Genomic DNA, 27,509 nt, shown 5'->3' on the forward strand with positions numbered 1-27,509 from the left:
TTTTACTGTAAACAAATGCATTTTGCTAGCTTTTAAGCTTTTGATATTTTAGATTTTAGTATTTGTTACTAGTTTTTCCACTGCTTTACAACAATCACACTTTAAATGAAGTTATGTATCGGAAGATTGTCTTTACTCCTTGTTTGACTGTTTGCACTTTGATTCAGCAGCTGAGGACAGAACTCTGACACGTGTTCTAGATTTCCTGGATCGTGGACTTTAAGATAACTTTTTCTCGTTTAAAAATTTAAGATTTAGGCTTACATTTTAATTTTTTCTTGCTGCGCTCATGCAGCATCATCACAGAACCCGTAATCTGTCTCATTTCAGAGACATAAATGCATCAAATGTTTACCCACTGAAAATACAAGTAATTCAAGTTTTTCCTTGTTTGTTCATTCATTATTCATTGCCATCAGTCTGGACGCATTCGTGTTAAAGCCTAACTTCTGACAGCTGCTTGTGGCATGCAATGTACTGAGCCACTGAAAACTTGGTGCTTTCATCCTTCAAATAAATCCACTTTTAAGAAAAAAAACAACTGAAACAAACACGCTTTCTGAGGAAGACGTGCCTTCCTGAGAGGTATGCTCTGCTCTTAACACAACATCCAGAGATTCTTCTCTGGTACTACAAAGAAAGTAGTAAAAGGCACAAAAGCATCTATGAGTTAGCCCCATAGTACTGAAGAATACTATGGCTATTTTCTATGTTTATTAGCCTAAACTGTAGCTTTACCGGTGGTGAAGAATAGAATTTTTCAAAGATTGCAACAGATGCTTTAATGCTTACAAGAATGTGCCAGAAGTCAGGAGGACCTAAACAGCATTTTAAAACACAAACTGAAAATAAACACTTAGACATTTGCTATTTACCTGTTCCTCTCCATTTTCCACTGCCTCGACTTTCAAATTCTCTATATCTTGTTGAAGTCTCTCCATTTCTTCCTTTAAAACAAAAAAAGTTTATGTTGCTTTTAATTGAGACCTGTTCTCTTAACACGGGAGGGCAGGAAGCTTGACAACATAAACCCAACAGAACTGCGGAGCTGACCACACCATTTGTATTTAAATTTGTAAGATTAAACAGCATTCCCTGCTTAAGGGTAAGGCATCCATTATTACTCATTACATTGAGCTGTCTGCTTTTGTCGAACACAGGAATAGATGTTTTTCTTACTTGCAAATATACTAGATCCAGCTAAGACAACTAATGACTGACATGGAAAATTAAACTGAGGAAGCAGAGGAATATTACAACAGCAACAGGGTGACATGGGACTGCAACATACAGCATTTGTAAAACTGAACAGACATACAGTTACTTGCAAGGTTGTCTCCATTACAATCCTTTAGAGCTTTCCAAAGGAATATGTATGGGAAAAAGAGGTTCCTGTGCTCAGTCTGTGCCTCAGGGCACTATTTCTTTTTTCTTCTTTTCCTTCTATTAAATCCCATCCACTCTTGTTTAAATAGAAGAGAATGAAAATAATTCGCTCCAATTGTATTTCTATGCAGTCCATAACGCAGCAAACAGGACAGCAAAACACAGTAATTAAGCAGTAAAACTGAAACCTGCTCTGACAACTGCAATAGCTTCATCTCAGTCTTGTCTCTTTTGGTGGGTTGCTCCAAAGCTAGGGGCCTTCACGAAGCTCTCCTCTCTGGCACTGTACCTCTCCTCAGGTCACTGTTGGCTGCGTTATCCAAGAGGAGACAATTCCATTTCAGGCTGTGAATAGCATTGGTGGGATCTAGTACAGCCCAATCTCAAACTTGCGTTTTAGTGCTGCCTTAATGCAGCTTTAGAGCTGCGTGTTTTGCTCTCAGCAAAAAAATCTCAAAAATTTTAGTTCTGCTCTCAGCAGAATGGCAATGGGAACAAGAAGAGCCACAACTACGACCAGCACAAGGCCAATCTGGCATTCTGTGTCTAGGAATTATCCTTCACTAAAGAGTCCCAGGCACAACAGAACACTGAAGGCCATGCTAATTGCCAGCCTTCCTTACACCTCCCTGCCTCAGGGCAGGGGCCAAGTCCTTCTGGTTAATCCAATTCCAACCTTCTGGGTCATCAGCCTGTCACAGATATGATACACTGCAGAACCGGGCAACTGTCCCTAATTCTGCTGCAAATCAAGCTGGTGACAATATTAACTATAAACCTGGAAACACCAGTAAATGGAGAATGAGGGAGCAGGACAGATGACAGACAGGGACACACAACATGATGACAAATCAGGAACAAGTATAATGCTTATTTACCAAGTTTTAAATGAATCCCTACATAAGAAACTAAAACTTACCCTACAATGTGCTTTGAACTCTTGCTCCTGGCTTTTTAGGTTTTCATTCATGGCCACCAGTGCTCGCAGACTCTGTAATATGCTAAATTTGAAGATCCAGTAAACCACATTAGATTTTTAGTTTCTAATTTAAACAGATGGAAAACTAAAAGACATTAGAACAAGCTGAGTTCTAAAAACGTGTAAATAAAAAAACCCACAAATATCACCACTGATACAGCAAGGTCAAGATAAAAATAGATTATTAAAAACAAATTAGATCAAGTATTTTGATGATTTTGCTAGGTTCTGACCTCGTTATTGTGAGAGCTTTAAGAGAGCCTCCTATTTAATTTATGTGAGATGAAGGTTTCAAATACGAAGGAAATAAAATCTGGAAGGCCTCATCTACTTGTCAAATGTGTCTAGGGTTCTTCTGCTTGAAACACCTAAAATTATTTTTAACTACAGACTGACGCAGATTGACACTTTTCATTCTGACTGAATAGTATGACAATATTTTCCTGTCTTTGGAAAGCAAGCTGGAGAATTGTTTAATTTTTTAATTCTAGTTATTTGTTAAGATTGAAAAAAAAAAACAAGAAACATTGAATGACTCATTTAAAAACCGTAATTTTTCAGAATTTCAAAGGTCACAAAGGAAGAAACTTACCTAGAATCTGCTTGGGATTCTATGGTTTCTAAGGCTGCCAATTCCTTGTCCAGCTTTTCACTGTAACTCTTAACCTAAGGGTTGCAATTAATAATAAATTGAAACACACTTCCACACATAAAATGATTCCCGGCACTCAGCTTTCCCACATCACGGCAACAGTGAGGTAAGTTGTCAAACAGCTTCACCATTTAATACATCCCTCCGCAAACCAAACTTCTCAAAAACGATTTGATTAGTGCACAGAAAAACAAAGGAAGATTACCTCGCTTAAAGTCTTTTTTGCTTCAGTACATTTTGCCTGCAGATCAGCACATTTAGCTTGCAACTATTATGAAAGAGAAAGAGAAGAGTTTGATTCTATATTCACGCTAATTAATCTGTAGTGGAGAACAACAATATTTGAGTTGTTAATAATGACTGTCTACTAAACAATAGGCCAAGCATCACAAACATTTTCTTCTCTTGTCATCTACTCCGAGAGCGTTTGCTTGCAAGAACTGTCATTGAATATTTAATTAATAACAGCAAACATATTCCACCTGACCTTCTAGATGTATCAGATTCCAGAATAAACAGCAGCTTTTGCAAAATGGATGCCAACAGAATGGTAATTTATCGGACAGAATCTCTGCTAAATTGCTCAGTTATTCAGCCCGATTACACTGGCTTAGTTTCACACAAAGCTAAGAAGAGAGTTCCATTTTGTACTTCTCCAAATAAGTTACGGCGATTCAAGAAAAATATTTTTTACCGATAATTCACCAATAGACTGAAAAAATAGATAAAAAAAAAATTTATCATTTAAGACTGCAATCCACACCTCATGAAAATTGACATAAAGATTGAGGAACTATTTGTTAGGAGAACTTTTGCTGAAACTTATAGCAGTATTGAAGCCAGAACTTCACAAACATTTTTTAAAAGGGGGGTCTTGACTGTCCCGGATTTCATTGTCACTTCTACCTCACCCTTCAAAAGCTGTAGGTGCCAAGTGGCAAAAAAAAAAAAAAACCAACACCCCAAAAAACCAACCAACCAAACAAAAAAATTCAACCAGGAAATTTTTACTTTACTAAAGTGTTAAAAGGATTATATTTAGCTTATAGCTGTCAGCACTCATTTTCCACATAAAAACAAAGCAGGGAGACTGTTACGTATTGCAAATAAGCAACACAGAATTAAAGGCCCCTCAACTGTTAAAATGGCAAACAGCATGACAACAGATTTAGAAAACACTTAAGTTTTGCTGTGGATTACGGAGGTTTTTTGGCAGTTAAAAGCAAATCTGTAGTGAAGTAAGGACTCTCTCAATTTTGTGTGGTTTACAATCCTGTCTCCTCCCCACCCCAGACTGCTTTCCTCCTCTCAGCAGTGTGTGGAAAACGAGCACATACGTTCATTCACTCACACGCTAGGGAAACTGGTAAAGGAAATCACTTGCACCAGACATGAAAATGTAATCCACTCAACATATATCAAGTTACAGGCATATTCTGTATTACTAAATCAGCAGCCCCACCACGCTACAATTCTGTTGAATATAAGAGCCATCTGCTCCAGAAAAAAAATGCTTTTGAACATGTCACTCATTGAGGCTGCATACAGATACTGGCTGATCCTTTCTGCTTTCCAGACCATAATGGCACAACACAAATACCCACAAAAGCCCCCCACAACTGCTCAGCTTGTTTGCCAGCCTGTCTTACCACTCAGCTAGGCAGAAAAGGTCATGGAAACAGGGTGGCCTGAGAAGCGTGCTAGTGCAATAGTGAAGATTTTAATTTTTTGAAACCTGAGCTAGCTGTTGTGGTTTCCTAACGCCACTCTTACTATGCAATTGTACCTAGGCTGTCCTCTCCAAAATTAAATTTGAGCTAACTGCCTCCAAGAACGCAAACTCTCCTCACAATGCAAAGGCTGTGGCGGAGCATTCTAGCGTCTATACATCCAAACTGAGCACGCCTCCATTATCTCTACATACTGCCTGCAGAAAAACTGCAGACAGATGGGAGCATTTGTTCAAAATCTGTAGAACTGTATTAGAAAATCCTTAAACCTGAGCAAACCTCCCCTCTCGTGTCATAGGGCAGCGCTAAACTGTTGCCAGTCATGACAAAAAACCTTCTTATCTTTGCAACCTGCTTGCTCAGAGGGGATGCTGAAAGCGCCTGCATCGGTCTCTGCACTACTCAAAATACATGCACCAAATCTCCGTCTCTCTTCACACGTATTTGTCTCATAGCCTTCATGGTTTAAAGGAAGAATTAAAATGCGATAGAAACATACTGCAATGACTTAGGATACAGTGAAAATCCTCTTCCTTTCCCCACTTTTGAAATTCCAAAGATCTCATTCTGCAATTTACGTTTCTACTTCAGGAAAAACCCTCAAGCCAACATGGGAATTCAGGCAGGATTTATCTGTCTGTAAACTCATATTATGATTTTGAAAGCCTGACACTTCAGCCTGCATTTAAATGCCACGTATTGTCAATATTTTTTAACTAGCAGCCAACATTTTGACAGGGCACGAAAGTTATTATTTGACATAAGCAGATATGGAAAATGTGTATTCCCAAAGGGTTAAAAGAATACAAAGTCAAGTAAAAAGAAGTATAATTAATTTCAGTATATCATAATTGTAATATATTATAATACTTTCAAATATTTCACTCTAGAATGGAGAGGAATTGTGACAGACATAGTTCACATTCAACATACAGTGCAAATAATTATAGTGTTATTGGCTATGAAAAAATGCTATTTTTGAACAGATGGAGCATGCCAGACACAAAACCAGAAATGCATCAGTTTAAGAGGGAAACTAATTCAGCATGTTCTAAAGGAAATGCATTCTAATATTTACCAGTTAAAATACTGTCATACTCTATCCTTTGAAAGTCCTTTTTTTGTGAAAAATACATTAAGGAGAACCTGTACCCATTCTTCACAAAGCTTTTTATTAAACTCGGAAAAAATAGAAGGGAGAAACAAAGAACAGGATAGGCAATTAGTCATTCCATTTTTTTGCGCATAACTTTTATTTCTATAGCTTTATTTAAACTTAGTATTACTTGAATGCTAGTCAGAGCTTTCAAAACAAATGGTTCACAGCATATGCTTTACTGAAAGGAGATTTAAGTTTTGAAGGGATAAATAAAAGACTTTATTGCACTGTTAGAGACTATATAATTCTCATTTAAAAAAAAAAAAATTAAAAAAAGTCAGGTCCAGTAAGTGGCTGAGCAGGAAGGTTTAAAGTGTAGTGCTGCCATAGTTATAGCATAGTAGGTAGAGGTCTCAAAGCTACAATTCTTTCACCTCTGCTGTTTGTAAGACTGGAGATATCACTGTCTCATAAAACGTGCCATACAGACACCTGTCTTTCAAAGTCCCTGTACCCTCAACATTTAATAGGTAAAACCCATTAAGATGTAAGGGGTTAACACGTTACTGACAGGAGCAGAGCAAAACAAAACAAAAACCAGATGAAAGCTGCTGGAGCGGTGCTGTACTTGACAGAGTATCAACCACACAAGTCATCAGCAAGAATTCTTCCTCAAGTACTATTTGGTTTTTGGCAAGCTCTTCCAATTACTGACTCTGATGCAATATGTTTTCATCAGATTCTGCAAGCTAAAGATGGCATGGTGCTGATTACAGCTGTATGCATAATTAAAAGCAGCATTTCATTAATGGCACAGCTTTTCCACTTTTCTGAGTTTAAATAGCAATAGCATGAGTAGGTTGAAAAACAGGAATGGTGGTTCTTGCTCTTACTTATAGATAGGAACACAACATCAGTCACAAATTCAAAAGCCTTTCCCTCCTAAAACAAACGTGAAGATGTGAACTAAGCAGCGATCGTGAAAAAACACCTCCAAACAACAAGCAAAAAACCCACTATAGTCAGTGAGACAAGCTGGCTCGTATAAAAGCACAGGAAGTGATAAAAAAATAATTTGTAACATATTTTAGAGTAACTTCCTGAACTGTTTCTTGAAACTGTGAAGAGAGCCCATTCAACACTATGGCTACCATGCCAAATGGAGATACTCTCTCTGTTTTTCTCCAAGAGAGATATGCAAATAAAAAAGGAAAAACATGTTTTGATTAGCCCACGCCCTCCTCACAGAGGGCTATACGATTTTTAATATAAAACCAGCCACATTGTCTTAGTAATAAATGTGCAAGCAAGACATGCAGAGATGAATGTTCGGCATGACAAATTGCTGGTACAGAAGATAGCTTGTAAATCTTTTCTAGATGGCAAAAACTTTGTGATCAACCATATTTATCAATGTTTTCTTTTTTATTACACACACAATACTTACCTCTTCCAGGAGTTTAGTTTTTTGCAAAATCTGCTTATTCAGAGATGCCACCTTCCTTCTATGTTGTTGGGCAGCTCCAAGCCTTTCTGGTCGCTCCTCAGAGGAAAGCTCAGATTGCTAAAACAAACAATAACAGCAGCCTGTTGGACCTCCTGCCATTACTTTTTACTTCTTCAGGAGCTCAAATGCCAAAGTGGGACACACCTCTGATATCCCTTATCAAGAACTGTGTCCCACTATCCAACAGAAAGAATGACTTACTGATTTACCTCGCAGCAAGATAAGGAAGCGGCTGGACAACTGAATTGCATCCCTGGACAACTGAATTGCATCCCAAAGGTAACAGATAAAGTAAGCTAAAAATACAGTCAGATGCCCTGGGACAGGTGGAAAATACTACATTATACTAGGAAAAAAAATATAATTTTTTTGCATCAGCATTACAGTTAAACCTGGTAGAGTTCCTAAACATAAAAAAATACAACCAATGCTAAAAAACACCTTAAGCAGTGGTATTTACTGAACTTGTTGACTCAGAGATGCTCCATACCCCAATAAGTAGATCCAGAACTTTCAAAGACCTTGAAAATTTGTGTATTTAGATTCTGAAATACTGGCTTTGATGCATCTTTCTGCTGAATGACAATGACATACTCAGCGTGGTAGATACATTTACCACTCTAAGCTGTTCTTTGCGTGTGTGTGTACGCGCGCGCACGCCCGCTGTGGACACCAGTCTTTGAAAACCACTGGATCCAGCATGCATTGCCAAGAAAGTGTCTCATAAATACATAATGAAGACAGCAATCTGGATCCAGTCTCCGGTTCTCTCTGAATTGTGAGAGGAAAGCTGCCAGAAACATTCTTTATCAGGAATAACATTTACAGTAAAAATTGTATATTTGCAGTAGACAAAAAAAAAATAAATATTAAAAATCAGTGATAGCTAGGCGCCTAAGTGATTATGTGCCTAAACATTATTTGCATCTTTGAAAGTCCTCACTTTAATATTTGCATACACCTGTTTTGGTAATTTGCTTCATGCACTCAGACTACTTTTCCAGTTCATCCATTTTCCAATTTTACATTAGAAAAAAGTTAATTTTCAACTACTTCAGGTGCTAATTTTCAGAGTCTGTCAAAGACTTCAATACTAAGTGCTTTTTGAAATTACAAAATGTAGACAACCAGTACAATGTACGATTAGCAAAAATGTTACCAGAAGTGTGAAACACTCCTGACTTGTATTTGCTCCTGGTATCCACTCTAGGCAGGTGGGTCAGTAGGTCTTCATTAACAGCTTAAGTTTAAACGAAAACAAGAGGCAAAACCTGTCTTCCTCTTTCCCATTTTCTATGTTATTCATATTAAAGAGCCGCTTAAATGACTTGTTATGCTTATACATCTACAGCAAGAAAAGACCAATTCTGATATCCCAATAATTCACATACTTTCTTTCCATTTGTTAGGAAAGGAAAAATGTGTCTAAACAACACCTGTAACACTAAACTATTCAACAAACACACACTCAAAACTACTTATTCATCTTATTATTTAGCCAAATCACATTCTCTCATCACGTCATGCATTCTAAGACCCATCATTCTCACTGTACGATTAGCCTACCTAATATGCGTAACATGCAAATCAAGAAAACTGGAAATGCAAGAAAAAGAAACGTGAGCTAAACCAGTTTGGGACTGATATTGCAAAAATAGTAGCAACCCATACAGTACAGCTTTGGCATAAAGCAGAGGTCATGTCTCAAGAAATGGGCTGTTAAAGCTTGCTTTTTGAAAAGGGGAAATAACCATCACTGTAACTCAGAGGTTTCTGCAGAAAAATCCTTCTGGTCTGCAAATGAAAAAGCTAGGCTTAAACCTCGTGCAGTCAAATGCTCTGCAGCAACACTACTGCTTTAAAGTTACTGAGGAATTGGGTTCCAATTTGTGGAGAAAAATGCATCTTTCACCACAGGAGGACAACAGCACAAATTATAGAAGCTAATTTTCTTCTGACACTACTGTTGTTACCTGGTCTCTTACTAGACTGAAATAGCAGTTCCCTGTTGAACGTAATTTAAGAAAGCTGTATCTGAGCACTAGCATCTCTACCTCAAAACAAGAACTTCAATTACATGTGACAAAAAGGGATACACGGATACATCTTTTAATTGTTCTGTTAACACACATTATCCCCACCACTGACAGGTGTAGACTCACTTCTGCATTCCTCCCCATTCCCTGCTCAACTGCCCTAAAACGATGTAGCCAATTCAAATAAACAAGTTAAACAAGAAATCTTAGTAGCCTCATTTTCTATGACAGTATTTGTTAAGTTAAAACAGCATATTAATTACGCATGAGGATCATTAATCTATGGCAGCTCAAAAACTGCTAGGCAAAATAAATGGCTAATTCTAGGCTTTAAGAGCCTGCCTCCCACTGTTCACATGTAAGTTTTAAATGGGAAGGAGGAAGGAAATATATGCAATTAATGTTATTCGTTGTAATGAGATTCTCTCACACACATTAGTCCAATAATTAAAGAAAGAGAATTCAATCATTAGTCTACAGAACTCCACATTCTTAAAAAAAAAAAAAAGAAAAAAGAAGAGCCTCTGTACAATGATACAAAATTTTAGCAGTAAATAATTTCATTTTCATCTCTTCATGTTCAACCATCTCCTACTAGTAAATAGACTTCAGAGGTTTAGGTCTGTGACTAACCCCAACATAGTCGCCTCAGTTTGATGTTCACTGTCTGGAGTCCTTTGGGAAAACAAAAACAATCTCCAGCCCCATAGCAGCTCAAATCTGTTTTCAGTCAAGTTTGACTTAGATCTTTAGCAGTCATTCCAATGTAATTTGTCATCATTTTTCCTTGACAGTTTCCCCAGGGCTCAGGAACCCAAAGATAAAAATCACTGCATCTCATCTTATCTTTCAGGATTTCCAAAAACAAAACAAAAACATCCAATTAGTATCTTCCTTGAACAACACTCCTTTACTAACAACACTCCTTGCTAAATGGTTGAAATGTTTATTTTATGTTACTTCAACTGACTGCGTAGCGTGCATAGTAATCTCCGATGTAAGATTCCAGAAGTCCAGAAATATGCTGAGTCAACTTCTTCAGCTGTAAGCAACTGTCAAACCGCATTTAAAACTGTTGAAGAGGATTCTCCTTCGGGCATTTTTGAAGGGGGTAGTTTTGAGACAGCAGTCTTCTCCAGTTTTATTCATTCTCTCACTTTACAAGGGAATGAGCTTTTCGTCCTATTCTACTAGCAAAACCTCTTGTTACATATGTCGATACTTGCAAATTCTCAGAGGAATAATCCTTCTAACACAGTAAAATCAAAAGCTACTTTGTATAATTGGCCTTCAAAAGCTGGTGATGAATAGGCAGATAAAAGCCACATTAATAATTTTCTGCCAGGACTTTTAGAAAGTGAGGAATGACACTAGAATCTTCCATCCAGTTTACTCAACAAGTTAACACAGCAGCAGAAAGGAGTGGCTAATGCAGAAAACTGCATTCATCTTCTGCAAAAATACCATCTTGTAAGAAAGGCCCTGGCACATAGCAACATCAGGTGTAGAATTTTGTTTGCCAGCTATCTTCACTGGGCCCAGGAATTCTATTAAGACTGACAGACAAATAAGTACTGCTGTGCTCTTCAGACTATGTATAGTTACAAGGGGTTAAAACTATTAGAACTGTATCCAAACAATGCTGATGCATCAATAAACTGTTCGATAACATCCTGTATTCTCTTTTTCTGGTACATGCATGCACACACAGAAATTATTTTTTTTGTCACATCCAATAGATTCGAAAAGCGATATATTTTTGGTTTGACTTGAATCAGTTCTTACTTTCCAGAGTATTAATCATTGTTCTACTGTAATAGTCAAGGTCCTGCTGCCTTCTCTCAGAACAGAAGAAATGTAACATTGAAATATGACGCTTGGGCTTCTGGTCTTCCAATCCTTTATAATAAAGAAAGGCCAAGAATTTGCTACAGACTCTGTTGAGTTATAGGGTTTATCTCCCAAATGGGAAAGCTCCATACCTCATATGTGTCAACAAAAAGGAAGAAATATGAGAAGACTATTGGACAAATAAGAGCGACCTATAACTCATATCTGGCAGTGATGTATTGTATGTATTAATTGCTTGAAGAGGCAGATTTTCTTTTCACATTACTGTAAAAACAATCACAGTTGAACACAATAAATGGAGCTAATATACACAGTTAATTGCCTTGACTTCTAAAAGCAACAAAGGTTTGGGTTTGATGATACTAGATTCAGAATAAGAGATCCAGGGCATGACTGATAATTGGAGCCCACTGCAAGTAAGATCCCAGTGTAAGAGTGGAAGAGGCCTAGATTTTTCTCTGTGCAGGCCCACAAAACTGTATTTCTGTGCTTAACACTGAATATTTTAAAATACATTAAGAGTTTAGGTCTCTGGTTCGAACAGGTATCAACCCAAGTCCTTCTTTATTCATGAAAACATTTAAGCAAGAGCTTAAACCCGAACTATTCATGAATGCAATTCAGGAATACATGCTGTCATACCAAAAGCTTGTGCACGTTAAATCTCATTAAAACACCTTCATGAATCCCAACTGTGCTGTTACCCATATGAAACAGTGTTTCAAGACAATCAAGGCAATTAAGTTGGAAGCTTAAGGCCTAAATTAACAAGCTATCAAACATGTGTTGGTAAAACGTAATCAGGTAACACACTTACCTTTTCAGCGTATTCTGACACTATTTGCTTGATCTCATCTGACTGGAGTCCAACAATCTGGCCAACTGTGCTCGCTGTCAACTTGCCCTGCAATTATGTCAAGAAAATGCTTGGAGTTTTGGAACTGCCTGTGCTTTTTCCATGGCAATTTCCCCAAGCTCTAATTCTAACAGAAACGTGCAAAACCTTTACACTGGCTAAAAATCTCTAATTTTTTAAGACCAAGAAACATTCCACCCCACCCCCCAAAAAAAACCTTCACTAATGGAAATTTCTCGCTTACATCCTTTTAGAAAGCAACATTGGTAATTTGAAGTAAATTTTTTGGAAATCTGAATTCAAATTTTATTCTGTATACTGAATTTTGCATGCACAGTAATGAAACTCACTTTTAGACCACATTTTGAGCCAAACGGTAACAATGCAGCCGTGTGAAAGAATACACCTTTCAAACTGGATGCATGTAGAAAAACAATCTTCAAGTACAAGTGCATTCTACAGTGCATTTCAGTAGAAAGCACGTCAATCAACTTTGAGACTAGACTAATTACTACTTTTTCTTGTGACTTCAGCATAAACAGAAACAATGTTTAACAACTGAATCTCTTTCCCAGTCCTGTCAGCCAAAAATCAAAATGTAGGAATTTTCAAAATTATAACAGCCTAAAGGTTCCATTATATCATTGACTACAACCAATTAAGAATTTTAAAACAGCATACATATCCAGTATTTTCAGTCTTACACTGATGGTGTTGTTTATAAATATTTATCAGTGCTTTGAAAAACACCTTGAAATGCATACAATTTTCCTCCACTCTCCCCAGCAAAACGATTACTCCTCTGGCTATCTTCACAAGATGAATAAAGTAAGATCATACCGCGTCTTGGGTAGCTGCACCGTGTTGTCTTTCCCCTGAAATTCTCCTTGTAGAAACCATTTGAAAGAGGCACTTATTTGTATTGCTTTGGTCATTTCAAGGCAAATGATTAAGTTATCAGCCTCGTAAAAATTACTGTCTTTCTAATTCAACCATCTTTTCTCACGCTCCCTTCATGAAAATTTAAATGCAGCCATTCCAAGACTTCAGACTCACCATTATTCCAATTTTAGGAAAAATTGCCATAACGAACCACAAGTTAAACAAAGCTGTATCAGTTTTAAATGCTTATTACCTCTTCTGTTGCCATTGCAGCCATTCCAGTCATCAGAGTTTTAATGCGAAGCTAGGGCAAAATATGAGGAATTACACATAAACATTTATCTTTTATTATTTAACTTATTTCTGCCCAGTGACAGGGACACACGTATACTATTAGTATCATACAACGTGTATTTTAATGTATGTAATGGGACAGTAAGTCTATGAAAGTTAAAGAAGAGGTGGCAGAAGTTATCAAATAAAGGAAGATTCCTTATAAGAGTACAGCTTCACTCAGAGTATTCACCTCCGACTATCAACCGAAAACTGACCGCTTAAACATGCTCGGATTCCAACCCAAAAGTTGATTTTTTCTGCATTAAATATCAACAAACATTTAAGTTTGTGCATCAATTTCAGGTTCCATACTCTCCTGCGGGAAGCAACTCCCACTTCAGCTAAGCATGGAAATTCTCCTTCTCGCAGAGAAGGACTGGGCAGTGGTAACTGCTGCCCTGTCCCCAAGTTAATAACATCCATGCCTACTACGTGTATGGCACACCTCTTCAGCAGCCTGAAGGTCATCTTCATCACACGGCTCAGCTTTTCCTGCTGCTGCAAGCCCTGGAGGTAGCACAATTTTTTTATCTTCAGCCTTTAAAAGAAAAATTAAGACAATATTGTATCTAGTTCCAGTAATCTGAAGTATTAAGAAACGTAACAAGGAGAAAACGGGAATATAGCTGTTCTGTTTTTATGAATACGTTAGCTACGGGAACATCCTCTCCTTCCAACTCATGCCAACTGAGATGTAAGCCTCACTGGCTTCATAAGTACTTCAGCTGTTCAAGACTGTCTCTGGCTTGCTATGGACACATCTGGTGCAGAGACGCCTTATTCCACAAAGTTCTAAGAACTATCAACATCACAAGACAACTGGATACCCCAGAATATGATGTCTGCTCTATAGGAAAAGGCTGATATTTATTTATATCTTTTTTTACATAAATCATTTTTCGCAACTTAATATAATTTAATATTGGCATAACAATCATACAACATAAAAAAGTGTAAAATTTCCTAGTCCAGTCAGAAGAATTTGTACCACTAAAATAATGAGACCTGGTGACAGACAAACTAAATTTCTAGGTCACTCTATTGCACCACTAACCTGACTATTTAATCTTCCACTTCTGCCTTACTGGTGACTCAGGCCACACAACAAACATGATGACCTTCTAATATACAATATTCCAAAGGCAATAAAATATTTGAAGAAAAAAAAAAAAGAACTCTATAAACTTGACTGTAGCCTGGCAGTTAGTTTGAGGGGGAAAAAAAAGAAGTACACCAAAGATTTATAAAATGTAAAGGCTAAATTTGTACACGAAATATTGAGATAATGAAGAAGGGCAACCTTAATGTACTTAGTGTATTGCTGGGTCCATGACACGCTTAAATGCACTTCTTCATTAGCTCTGCCTGTAATAAAAGCTTGTAGCCAAAGTAGTATCTGCACTGAAATAACAAAACTGCAAATACTCCGACCAGGATGTTTTATGATTCCAGAATCATCAGAAGCACAGCAAGGATTCTACTTTTCAAGATGCTTTATGAATGATTTATGGCATGGTATCATGTTCCTCTATCACATTAAATAACCTGTTTTGTAATAAATGCCTACAGAATTTCTTAACAAGCTGAATGGTTCTTTAAGAAAAGGGAAAAAAAACTCTAATGATCACATCATGGGACACTTGGTTAAAAGATACTCATTATCCAGACAGGATATGTTCATTACCTCACATTAAAAAAAGAAAACAAATGAAACACCCAACCTCTAAGCGAAAAATGTTTGCAGAATGTGATCTTTGAGTACAGATGCTTTAAAAAATGCTTTAAAAAAGGAGATAGTAATCAATTGCACCTTTCACTGCATGCAGATTTTAAGTTCCAGGTAGCCATTTTTAAGAGGTGGTAATAATAGAAGTTATAGCTGTTTATTCTGTTGTATTCCTTTAACTTCCTACAGTAACCAGCACTCCAACAAAAACAATGCAATTCATCCCACAATACGAATATTTAAAATTAGTACATTTTTACCTGTTCTGTTTTCCCTCCTTGTCTGCTAAATCCATATCTCCTAAAAAAACAATAGTAACATGAAAGAAATAGATTGTTGTTTACAGCTTCCACAAATAAATTGTTTCTATCGTTTTTCAATGAAAGAAATGCACTGAAAGGGAATCATTTAATAAAACCAACAGCCAGGTTCCCATTAGTTTTGGAATGCCTCAAATAAACTAAATAAGCAGGTACTGCAGTGTATTTACAGAATAATCTCAGCTCTATCTACTCCACTATGATTTGCAAATCTAGACTGTTCATAAAATTTTGTCATGTAAAGCTCATGAAAGGAAAAAGCAATACTCTCTTTCCATTTGGAAGTTAATCCTCAGCTAGTAGCTATATACTTCTCAATTCTGGAAAGGCCTCAGGAAGTTGTCAGTGCAATCTCAACTCCCCCAGAAAAACATTCATGCTCATGTGCTCTGATCAATCTTCGATTTCTTTCTGAAGCATGCCATTCGGAGCTTTAAATATATACTTAAATAAACTTTTTTTACTTCTGTTTTTTTGAGGGAAATGAAAAATTTACATTTGAGTTATGTTGTTAGTTTAGAAGTATTACCACCTCAAAGCAAAAAATGGTAGAAAGAAAGTTTAGATATGAGGAAGCAATCACCTTCAGTACTGCAAAACACTAAACCCAGCACATACATAGGTATGAAAAGAAGTGATGCTCCTAACTAACAGCTACGACTGTTTAATTTCTTAACTACTGCAGAAGCAGGACTATTTACAAGCCTTTTATGGTTAAAAGTAATTCTCAGCAGCAGTATCAATTGTCAACAGTGGTTCATTTACTCACCACTCATACTTAAGAGGTAAATTCAGTCATATTTTATCGCAGCATAACACCAAGTTTTCGAGAACTCCCTAATCTTAAATTCTGTCTGCATTTTGAAGCTTTGCAGTACAAAGAATGTGGCAGAGCAAGCACTACTCTCCCAGAGAATGCGCATAAAGTTGTATGGGCATAAAAGCATTTGTAATTAGTATTGCCACTATGGTATACCTGTTCTCGCTTTCTGTAGGCGCACAACTTTATTTTTGCACAGATAATTGCATCCAAGTAATGAACTGCACCAGAACAGCAATAACAAAAACTTAAACATCACTTACATCAACAGAGAACCTAGTTGTCTCCCAGGCTTAACATTTCACATCTGTTACAGGAACCCCCCTTTGCTGATAACTGATTGATAATATGCAAAGAAGTGGCACTGAAAGCCCTCGGCTGAAACAGACTATGCAACTGCGTGGAAAGACTCTCACTGGCATCACTCCGCTCTCAAGCCAAACTCCTGCCTACCACATTCAAGCTCATTTGTGATAACCTTTAAACTACAGGATCAAAAACCAATTTATAATAAGGCACTATCACTCTCTCTATCTGAATAACGCTGCATTTGGCATCAGGACATTGGAAGACTCTATACTATTTGCTGGACTGAGAAAATGAACTTTTATGATTAGAGTGCTCTGAAAGGAGCCGTTTCTGGATAACCACGGGGCATTTAGGAGGAAAAATATCCTCCACTCACGATTTTCTACAACTGCCGTCTACATGCAGTAAAAGAATGAAGGGTTCACTTGAACTAATGAATTCTAAAACATTCAACACTACTCTTAAATCTACCAAAAATTTACTTTTTGGTTTTTTCAGCAGTGTTCTACTTCCCCTAATGTTGCTGAAGAGCGGACAGTAATCTCTACTGCCCTGACAGATTTCTCTCTGTATCCGAGTCCTTGTACTCCTGTTATTTTATTACTAGGTTCACAGCAGACACACTATCATCCTCCTTAAGAGTTTGTTTGTCTACCAAAACACATGAACCAGACATTTTGTGTGGCTCACTACCATCATTTTCTCAGAGTTCTTCATTTTTACGCTATAACAGAAATATTTTTCTGATCAAGAGTTTTATGCTTTGAGAATTCATTATGAAAGCATTACCAAAATACATTCCAATCTTGCAACTACCCTCATTTTCTCCCACTTCCATTCAATTCATGTTAGACTCTTCACACCAAATAACTAACTGAATTTGTCTTCTAGTAAGTACTGTCCTTCATTTGTATCACCAATTTAAACAGTCTAGCAAGTCTCCTCCATTTGTTCTTCTCTTAGAACTCTACACTGTCATCAAGATCATCTCAACAAATATTATCCTGAAGAGGTATTTTTCTTCCCCAAATTCCCATGTTCTTGGTCATCATTCTTATTAGTCCAAACCACTCCTCATATCTATGTACTGATGTACTCTATGCAACAGAAGAGCAGTTCCCTTGTGTCTTCAACACCTCACACTTTTCTGTTCTTATTTCCTCTCTCTGTACTTAAACTTTCTCCATCACCCATTTGCATTGCTTTTACATTAAAGATTTATCTGGTTTTCCAGAAGAAATGAGCTTTACTTAGGTCTCAACTGTACCTAAAGCTAAAACAATTTGTGCAGATCTATAGAAAACGTCTTCTATTTATTTCAATTTTCAAGATACATAGTGATTTCCAGTTTTGCCTTTTTTTAAAAAAAAAAAAAAAGACAACGAAATTACTTTAGAAAAATCATACACAAAAATTCCCTTAAAGTGCATAAACTATTTTATACTCTTTTTGTTTATTAGGAGATGTGTATTGACACCAATACATAGTAATGACACTGAAACACTACAAGAAACTATAAATAGACTGAATAGGAGTACACCGCTTCATTTTTCCAAACCAGTTCTTTAGATTCCCATTGTGAGCACTGATGAGGTATCAATGACCTGATCTAAATCTAAAGATTTCAGTATGCCTGTCTTCCCCTGAAGAGTCAGGGAAGAAATCCACATGCAAAGTAGACTAATCCCTGACACTGTCACCGACTTGCACATTCAATTTTCATTGGGAAGGGAGGAATTGGACTCGAATGGGTGAGGTAAATCAAGCCTAACACCTTACTAGCATTAGAAAGGTTAGTAAGACTCATTCAAGATTACAGCCCACAGAATTTGTGAATGCTAACTGTGTTAATAAAATTAGCTGTTTAACTTATGTAGACATCTATATATTAACATATATAGAAGAGGCACTGTATTTCCTTATAGCTCCCTGTGTTTTGAACAGATTAAGCTCATTAGAGCAGCCAGTCACCTTAGGCTTTCAAATGAGCTTGCGATACCTCAGATAACTGCACTGAACTCCACTGGTTGTAAAAAAGAAAGGAGAAGTTCTACAGTTAACCATTTGTATATGAAGTTTATGCAACATCAGAAGAGCTCTGCTGAGTAACAGGACACCAAGGTACCTCCCAATAGTTTCATTCCATTAGGAACACACAGAGGATTTCATCCCACTTTAATGGAAAATAAGCTGAAAGATGTTGATTTGGTCATGCTGCCCTCACAAAATACCACCATGAAAGAAAGTGGAAGATTATAAGCAATCTGCAACCAGGACACTTGCTGACAAATGCGCAGAAAGGGTAGAAGGAAGGTACTCAAAATAATGAGACAAAAAAAATAGCATCTACGGCTTTGTGGGAGAAGCCACAAAAATGAATTCAAATGTCATTCGCACTCATTAAGAGCTCAGACAGCAGATAAACTGTCCATATCACTAAACTATGAAAAGAAAATTGTAAGTAGAAGCTAGAAATAGAAACTCTGTAACATTATTTTTATGTCTGGAGAGCTCTCAGTAAACCAGGGGGACTTCCACAGGTAATGGCTAAGTCAAACCTTCGTAACTTCGTTCCTATATGGAAGTTTGCAGAAAGTAAGAAGAAAAAGCACTAAACCATAATTCAGCCTCCTGATGCAGCAACTACATTAGAACTACAAAAAGCAGCAATAACAACTTCAGCTCCTTTTTTCCCCACTTTCTGGGGATTGCTTGCAAAGAGGAAATATTGACTGACAGATGCTACCTAGAAGCATGATGAATTTCAGCCACTTTTATGAAGCAAAGAACAAATATGTTAAGTAAACATACCCTACTAGCAGCATAAAGTCAGAACTTGGGCTCCCGTTGTACAAAACATTGTTCACACATAGGAGGACTGTCCAGTCCTCAGAGAATTTACAGGGTAAGCAAACAAAATCTGAAACCAAATAGGAGTAAACCTGAAACAGTGTGATTCTCCACTAGGAAAAAAAAAACTCACAATCCAAATTTTATATGGAATGCTTCTAAATACACACAATACAAACCCCACAGACAATTAAATGAAGCCTTTCACCTGCCATATTCCAGAAGCGTAGCATGAACCTTTGATTCCTCGTCTAGCAGTTGTTCAGCTCCCTTCTGACGTTTATATTTTCTCTGTGGTTTGTAAACCTCCTGTAAGACAGTGAATGAATTCAGAGCTTGTAAATGGCTTTTCTAAAAGCAGTGAATAATTGTTATCTAGAGTGATATCTACCACTGTTTGTTTTCCAACTCAATATACTTACACAAGGATGTTTATTTCATCCTTACACTTTCTCTTTTTGGAATTACTTGATAAAAATCTTACTGAATTTACTTCTAAACAATCTGCTACAGGATCTGTCTTTCAGGTTTTTTTTAAAAATGTGAGTGTTTAACAACAAATATGATTTCTTCAACTATTTCCTCCATGACGTTTGAAAGACAAATCAAACACAATCCACATCTATTAAAAAAAAGCCCTATGATTTAGCCGATAATGCCAGCGTCTAGAAATCTCACCTCCTTTGTGAGTTCATTCTATTTTTGATCTCCTATTGGATAACTAAATGTAATCATTATCTACTCAACGATCAGAGGGTAAAATGGAATTAAAGCAGATTTTATTGCAATTTAAGGAACAAAAATATCTTAAGTTTGGCACTAAAACCATTGGATCTCATGCTATCTTAATGTGATCCTACAGCTGGAGAACAGCCCATCAAACAAAACAAGGATTCATAAGTACTATTTTATGCTGACAGAGCTACTTCCAATTTAAAAACAAAACGGAAACAAAAGGACAGAGCCACTATCCTGACTGTTTACATTGACACAACTGTTGTAACACTGTAAACATGGCCTAGTACCTTTTTTCTCCCTCCTTCCATAGAGATCAACTATGCTGCTATACAAGCCTACATGACAACCAAAAAATTATTCTACCTCAAGCACAAACCAAAGAAACCAAACAAAAAATAATCATGAGATCCTCAGCTTTCCCCAAATCAGAAACTGGAAACTAGATAAGAATTACTTTTATTGGAATTATTTTTGCTGTTTGTTTGGTGAGTCTGTAACGCAACATTTCTGTTGCTGGAACAAAAATTTTAAAGTTACTTGAAGTCTACTATTTAGGGCTATCGTGCTAGTAAGTACCGAAAAAACTCACCAAGAACCTGTCATCGCAAAGATTTATTTTTATTTTTTTTTACTCCAATTGGTATTTTTTAAAAAGTGTCTTCCTCAATCGATTAAGTGACGTTTTCTCTTCTCCTTTTTCTGAAATAAAAATCTAGCCCTCATCACAGCAGAGAAAAACTTCATCATCACCACCAAATAAACAGCATCAAAAAGATACACGCCCCTCTCTTCTGGTCTGTTTCACATTCATATCTTTTAAATCCTTTGCAGCTAGGCTCAGAATGCTCAGAAAAAGTACCTTACAAAAACAAAAGCTGAAATCAAGGTTGAGCTGTCCATATATACATTTAACTTCAAAAAATCCTATTCATATGGGACAAAAGATTCAATGCAATAAGATGCAAAGATTCTAAAAGAAAATAAAAAAGGAAGATTATTTTTTTTGCTTGGTCTGGCTTTTTGTACAACACAAACTATTATTTTCAACAAGCAATTCCTGCACCATAACATTGCTGAAAGAGCTTTCAACCTTTTTCAAAGACATGTAATCCCAAAGCAGAGATTTCAAACAAGTGAAAATAGACAGTATTCCTTGGCAAGTTTCTCCTGAATTTGTCAATTTGCAAACCCTTTGCAATTTTTACTTCATTTCTAATCTGAATTTCTGTCATCTTGGTTGCCAGCTATTAATTCTTACTACATTTTTGCCTGCCACATGAAAAAGCTTTTTCTGATCAAGAATCTCCCACAAAATGTACTTTCACACCTACAGAAAAGCAATGTAAGTCATAAAAGTAATTACAGCTTTTCTGGTGGCATTCTATATTATACCTGCGCTATATAAAGTGTAGGCATCATACTATAAATATTAGTCTTGGCATCAGACAATCGAGTAGCTGAACAAGACCACTGCAAGATAATCTCAATTCACTAGATAGTCACCTTTCAGCTGCAGTAGTTCTTATTCCAATAACCATTCTTGATATTTAATATTCCCTTTTCTAACCTTTAGGCCTGATCGTGACCGTAAATCTCATTGTATTGTCCCCCTGAGAAGAGCAGGGCAGGTCCTTAGACCAGAGTTATAATAATGAATTCAGACAACAGACTAATCTTTCACACTTGCTGATCCTCTTTTAGGAAAGTGGATTTCTCTTCCAATTGCAATGCATAATGATTTAAAGGTGACCTGTGAAAGAGCCTTCATCTAATAGCCGTCTTCTCCTTCTTCCAGTTCCTATGGATAGATAAAAAAGCTTGTGCACTTTCTCCCCTGGAAATTAACTCTGTGTGTTCTTCTAGACTGCGCTCATGCCTTGATGCCTTAAGAGGTCTCATGAACTAATCCCTCCATTAAGAAGATCAGGTGCCAGCTGTAGAGGATATAATCCTGACAGAGCTCATGCAATTAAGACAAGGTGTTTGTCTAATGATACTCTGAGCAGCAATGAACAAATGTCAAAACTTTATCTACCGTGAAGATGCACCTAAAAACTAGGTTTTTCTGGATCTGTGATCCAGAAGAGAAGACAGAATACACCTTTATCAACCCTGCAGACAGATCCAAAGCGGGGAGTGCAGTCAGTGTGCTCAAAGGCAGGAGAGCTACTCGGAGATATTTAGACAGGCTGGAGACTCATAGCAATGTCTTTCTAAAACCTATACTGTAATTCAACCACTTATATATTAGGCTCAGCAGCACTCAGCTAGTTAATATGGAAAAACTACTACCTCCAAAACATGGCAAAAGAGTAAGATGACTTGTCTGGTCTGTTATACAAGCTATCATGTAGCTCGTTATACTGGCACTTAACCTCTCTATTCATGGACAAAGAATTTCAGGAGTCTGGCTAGAGCTACCTGTTAATAGCATTGACTTTCCCAGAAGAGTGTGGTTTCATCACTTATTGAAGAGCTTTGAAAGCATTCCATTCAAAGCACACCCAAATTTCTCATGACTTCTCAAACAGTGAAGTGACAATGTCACAAGCAAACAGGGAAATTAGAAAGAAAGTGAGGAGAGAAACTCAAGTTGCTAGCTAGGGATCTGAATTCAGGTATGACACAGTGATATGGCCTATCTACTCTACATGTTCAAGAACACTGCCAGGATTGACAAGCTTTCAAAAAATATAAACAAACAGTTTATTCAAGACTTAGAAGATCTGCATCTGAAGAACAAAGGTGACACCACATTTCCCAACCGACATTTCCTACTTGGAAAAAACATTTCCAAAGTAGGGTGTGTGTTTTCATTGATAATTACAAGTAAAAGAGAGAAGTTCTGAAACGCAGACATTTAAATTGAAGACATCATCACCATTTTGATTAATTACAAGATAAACAGTCCAACTGCTGATAGCTTCAAACCAACACTTAGTCTGCCAAGGGTTTCACAGTCCGCAAGCTACCTTGTGACTTTTGTTTGATAGCATGGAACTCCACACTCTCTGTGCAGGCAGTTGATATGGTTTACCAACGCCTAAAGTGTACATCTAAAAGGTTTTCGATCTGGTACGTTGGCATTTGAGACTTGTTCTAAGAATGAAGCTCGATGTGTAAATTAATTGGGACCCTCTCAAGAGAAAACCCAGGGTCGGATGCACTAAAGAAAATTAACCGCCACCATCTCATTAGAGAAACCACTTGCTTCTTGATAATGAAAATCTAACATACTTACATAGATATCAGTAACAGTTTTGATAGCCTTCTCTTTTCTTTGCATAAATTCATCATCCTGCAAGACATTAACAGAGGTGGTTAAAAATAACGGGAACGGAGATTAAATCTCAACAATCGCAATGAGTTTAGCAAACAAAATTGTCACATAGTTTCTAATTGAGCGGCCCAATTATTTGGTGAAATGTTAGTGATTTCCTGTAACACAGAAAAGTATTTGCTTCTCTCATCAGACAGGTAGGAGGGTCTTTAAAACTGTATCCAGATCAGCAGTCTTTCTGCTCTCTGCTTATACAGTACCTGACAAACCAATTCCAGCCCACTACCAGGATCTCCAATCACTATTATGCTATGAAGAAATGAAGTTGGGATGGGCTTAATGTGGAAAAGAGAAGTTTCCCCTACTGTTATTTTAGTTTCTAAGCATTAAAAATAATTAAAAAAACCAAAGAAAACAAAATGCAAACCACCTCAAGCTAATAAAATCCAGCTGTCTTTCCCAACACGAGGAACATCTACCTTTAATGCTGTTACTGAATTAGAGACAAAACTTGGGTTCCAGGTTTTAAATAGGGAATTGCCTTGGGATATCAATGAATACCAGGCTCGTTCCAGCTTTCCTCCCACACCAAGGAACCTTCATATCATTACTGCAGAATAGGAAGAGAAGGTCACAACACTGTTCTAAGCATGTAACTTCAAAGTGGGCAGCATTTCATTATGATCAAGGACCTATTAAGAAAACGATAGCAAAGGCAACTCTGGTATATTGTGCTGGTTTCAGAGTGGTGAAGCTGGTACTGCACCCGAGCATTTGACATATCATAATAGAAACAAGAACTGGCTTGATCTTACCTCCGGTAGTCTATGAGTTTTTTGAAATTGTGATATAGAGTAAGAACGAATATAGTCTCCCATTTCTTCCCTTGTTTCTATTGCACGTTTTACCAGCCACTGGGAAAAAAAAATAAATACGTTTGTATCTGTGGAAAGGGGAAGAACAACAGCAGCAAACACCAAACTACTGCATAATTATTTTTAATACATGATAAAAGCTAAAAGCACATTTTAAGCACACAAACAAGAGCGTTTGTTTGTAAACATGGTAACTCAGGGACCTACTCCTAACAAAATGACTCAGCATTAGCTATTTTAAAAACTTCATGTTTGCTCTTCTTCTACATACTAAAAGTAGAGCAATCAGGTAATGCATAAGCTAAGAAACCACACATCTTTTCTTATAATAAAAGTTTTACATGGAAAAGCCTAAATATTCTTCATCCTATTAAACTATATTGAACCATACAAACCTCAATGAGCCTGTTCATACTACAGTGGGATTCCATAGTCCAAAGATCAAACTGCCTTCCCTTATAAGCTCCTTGGAGTAGGGTCTGCTATCCCAAAAAAAACACTTTTCTGAATGTTATTTGTAAATAGTGTATTGCAAAATTAGTTATTTTGTTGTATGATTTCCCCTTTATTTAGTCTGCACTGTAACTTCTCACATACTGAATTGGGTTTACATTCTAATTAATTTCTTATAGTAAGTATGAAAAGAAAATTCTATTGCAAATTTCAACTATTAGGAATTCTAAGTTGACAAATTAATTTATGAACAAAACCATATTAAACCTTCACAGGCATAAGCAAAGTTAATTGAAATTTTGCCAATATGAATTTCTGTAATCCAAAAGATTGGATCTTCAATAAAATCATTCCAAAAGGAAAATTAAGAGCATCTGTGGAACAGAAATGGATGTGGTCCACTTTAAACATTATTATGCTAGCTTGAATCTTTAAGGAGGGGGAAAAAAAATACACCACCACCCCCCGCAAAAAAAAACCCAAAAAAACCAAAAACCCAAACCTAAAGTGCCCTCCCAAAAAATCTGTGTGGCATAAATCCTACCTTCTAGCACAAGAAACCTACTACCTAAGCTAAAAATACGTTTCGACAAAGTACATTTCACCACACTAAGTAATAATATTATCTACAGTATTCATTGTTAGTACTTGTTCAACATTAATAACATTATATTATCAAAATACAGATTAATACATGAAAAATACGCAGCAGTAGTTCATGAAACAAATTAATGTTAATTTTCTAGCTTTTTGTTTTCATCTATACCATGGAATAGCCTGCACACCTCACAACTCACCAGACCAAGAGCTCAGCTGTACCAGCCGGCACAACATATCCTATTTGAGGTTCAAAAAACTCAAAACTCTACTGTGCTGTAAAAGCTATCAATGTTGTCCTTCTACTTAGCAGGTCACACTGAATAAATAATAAATCCCTTGGTTCTAGGAAGCATTGGATTTACAGCACGTATACAAAAGTGTGATTGTACTCTGCATGCACACAGGTTCTTCCCTCTCCACTCCAAAGAAGCATGGGAGCATACTTGAAAACAAATGGATAGTCCAGGTGGCTTTTATACCGTCTGTGGGCTATGCTATGGTCATCCTTCTACAAAGCAAGCTTGAACTGTTCACAGCATCCATCTCTATCAGCCTGAGTGGGAGGAGATGGGCTAGAGCTCTGCCAGAAATTGAAGCAATTAGAAGTCGAACAGAAAATATTCTGGGCTCTTAGTGCCAGAACCCAACACTGAACCTGTCTTCTATCATTAGTCCCTTATACTCTGACAGAAGACACCACTTGGAGCATGACCTCAACCTCATTAATCTTGGCTGTACCCCAGGTAGAAGCCGTTACGTCTAGATTATATGCGTTTCTATCAAATCTTCCTAATATAGATCACCTATTGTTTTCAAAAACTACAGCTCCACCATGAAAAGACATATCTTCAAGCCTATGAAGTGTTCAAGAAGAACCACATGCCTGTATAAGAAAAAAGGCTTCTTCTGACATTTATAAGACCACACAAAAAGCCACAAGAGATTGAAGTACATTTTAAACAACGTTGGAGAAGATAAATCTTGTGGGTTGTTGACAGCCCGTGCAGGAGGTCACATAAGAGATCAGATCAATCTTGGGATCCAAGTCTGAACCAGCAACAGTTTTCTGTGCTATAAGCATGAACCCCTGGAAAGCGAGGGGAAGATGATGACAACAAGAAAGATGAAAATGCAGACTATTAATTACAAAGCACATCTCAACACAAGATTATGTACATACTTTTCTCTGTGAACATAAGCAGAATTTACTAGGAAGAACTGCACCATTTCTGCCCACTGGAATTTTTTTTAGTCTTTTTTTTTTTCTTTTTTAAATTCTGCTACAGTCTATGGCAGTGAGCCAACTCAATCTAATTTCTTCCTGTTGGGAAGGATTAATCTAAATTCCTCCCATCAAGTTCACCAGAGTAGCTTGTACAGTGCAAGAACTACTGGAACACAACGCCAGGCAGAGGAAAGAGCTTCTGCAAGTTTTGGGGACTGATATGAGATTTACAGATAGCAAGTGAATTCCTGAATTTAACAGGGCATTGTGTCTAAATACATAATTCCTACATCCCATGATGTGGTCAGCCTATTATAGCACTCACATGGCCTTTTTCAGAGCAGAGTATACTGGTGACACTAATAGAAGTTTTCTTGAAAGCCTAGCTTGGTTGGGACAAAATGAGGAACCAATAGTATCTGGAGTAGGCAGAACTTCACAGGGACCTCACAGAAAGCCACAATTTCTAAAAAAGATCCTCTACATGCAAAAAAACTAAGCTCATCAAGGCTTCTTCACCAAGCATGGATTAGATATACCACCTACTGGTCAGCTACTAATACCCAGAATTACTGCTCTCAGAGAAAGCTGATTTCCTCCCTGCTTAGAATTAATATTCCTCCTTTCCAGAGGTAATACCCTAAATCAAGATTTTGCATAACGCAGGTCAGAGAAAAAGAATAGTTACTGCTGTAGTTTTTACAGCAGGAGTAATAGTTCATGTTCTCACTTTAGGAGAAGAATTATTTTTCCTGTGAGAGAAGTCTTTTTTCTGATAAATGTAACCATTCATTACCATCATCACTATCATCAAGTGACTAGGGCAAGAAATTAACCTGGGTTGGGATTTATTTTTTTTTTTGTAGGAAAATACAAGTTTAGAAGTAAAAACTCGCATTAACATGATACAAACTTTCCACCTTAGGCAGCATGAGCACAGCTTGAAAGCTGTATAACAGTAGCACACACCACACGTCTTTTTGTGCAGAGTGCAGTTAA

The 27,509-nt window shown here is 37.0% G+C and overlaps 1 protein-coding gene across 2 annotated transcripts in view; it reads right to left on the reverse strand.

Moving 5' to 3' along the window:
• CCDC93 (coiled-coil domain containing 93) overlaps nt 1-27,509 on the reverse strand; it is a 51,726-nt gene that overhangs the window by 17,469 nt on the left and 6,748 nt on the right. For both annotated transcript variants that reach the window (XM_054209198.1, XM_054209199.1), the window contains exons 5-16: nt 24,173-24,271; nt 23,319-23,375; nt 19,548-19,648; nt 15,301-15,340; nt 13,760-13,852; nt 13,232-13,282; nt 12,058-12,144; nt 7,294-7,410; nt 3,223-3,285; nt 2,958-3,031; nt 2,306-2,387; nt 876-947 (exon numbers count right to left, since the gene is read on the reverse strand). In XM_054209198.1, the coding sequence (XP_054065173.1) occupies nt 876-947; nt 2,306-2,387; nt 2,958-3,031; nt 3,223-3,285; nt 7,294-7,410; nt 12,058-12,144; nt 13,232-13,282; nt 13,760-13,852; nt 15,301-15,340; nt 19,548-19,648; nt 23,319-23,375; nt 24,173-24,271 (936 nt within the window). The remainder of the gene's footprint in view (nt 1-875; nt 948-2,305; nt 2,388-2,957; nt 3,032-3,222; nt 3,286-7,293; nt 7,411-12,057; nt 12,145-13,231; nt 13,283-13,759; nt 13,853-15,300; nt 15,341-19,547; nt 19,649-23,318; nt 23,376-24,172; nt 24,272-27,509) is intronic.

Source organism: Rissa tridactyla, chromosome 7 (assembly GCF_028500815.1).
Source record: "Rissa tridactyla isolate bRisTri1 chromosome 7, bRisTri1.patW.cur.20221130, whole genome shotgun sequence".
Classification (NCBI taxonomy): Eukaryota; Metazoa; Chordata; class Aves; order Charadriiformes; family Laridae; genus Rissa; species Rissa tridactyla.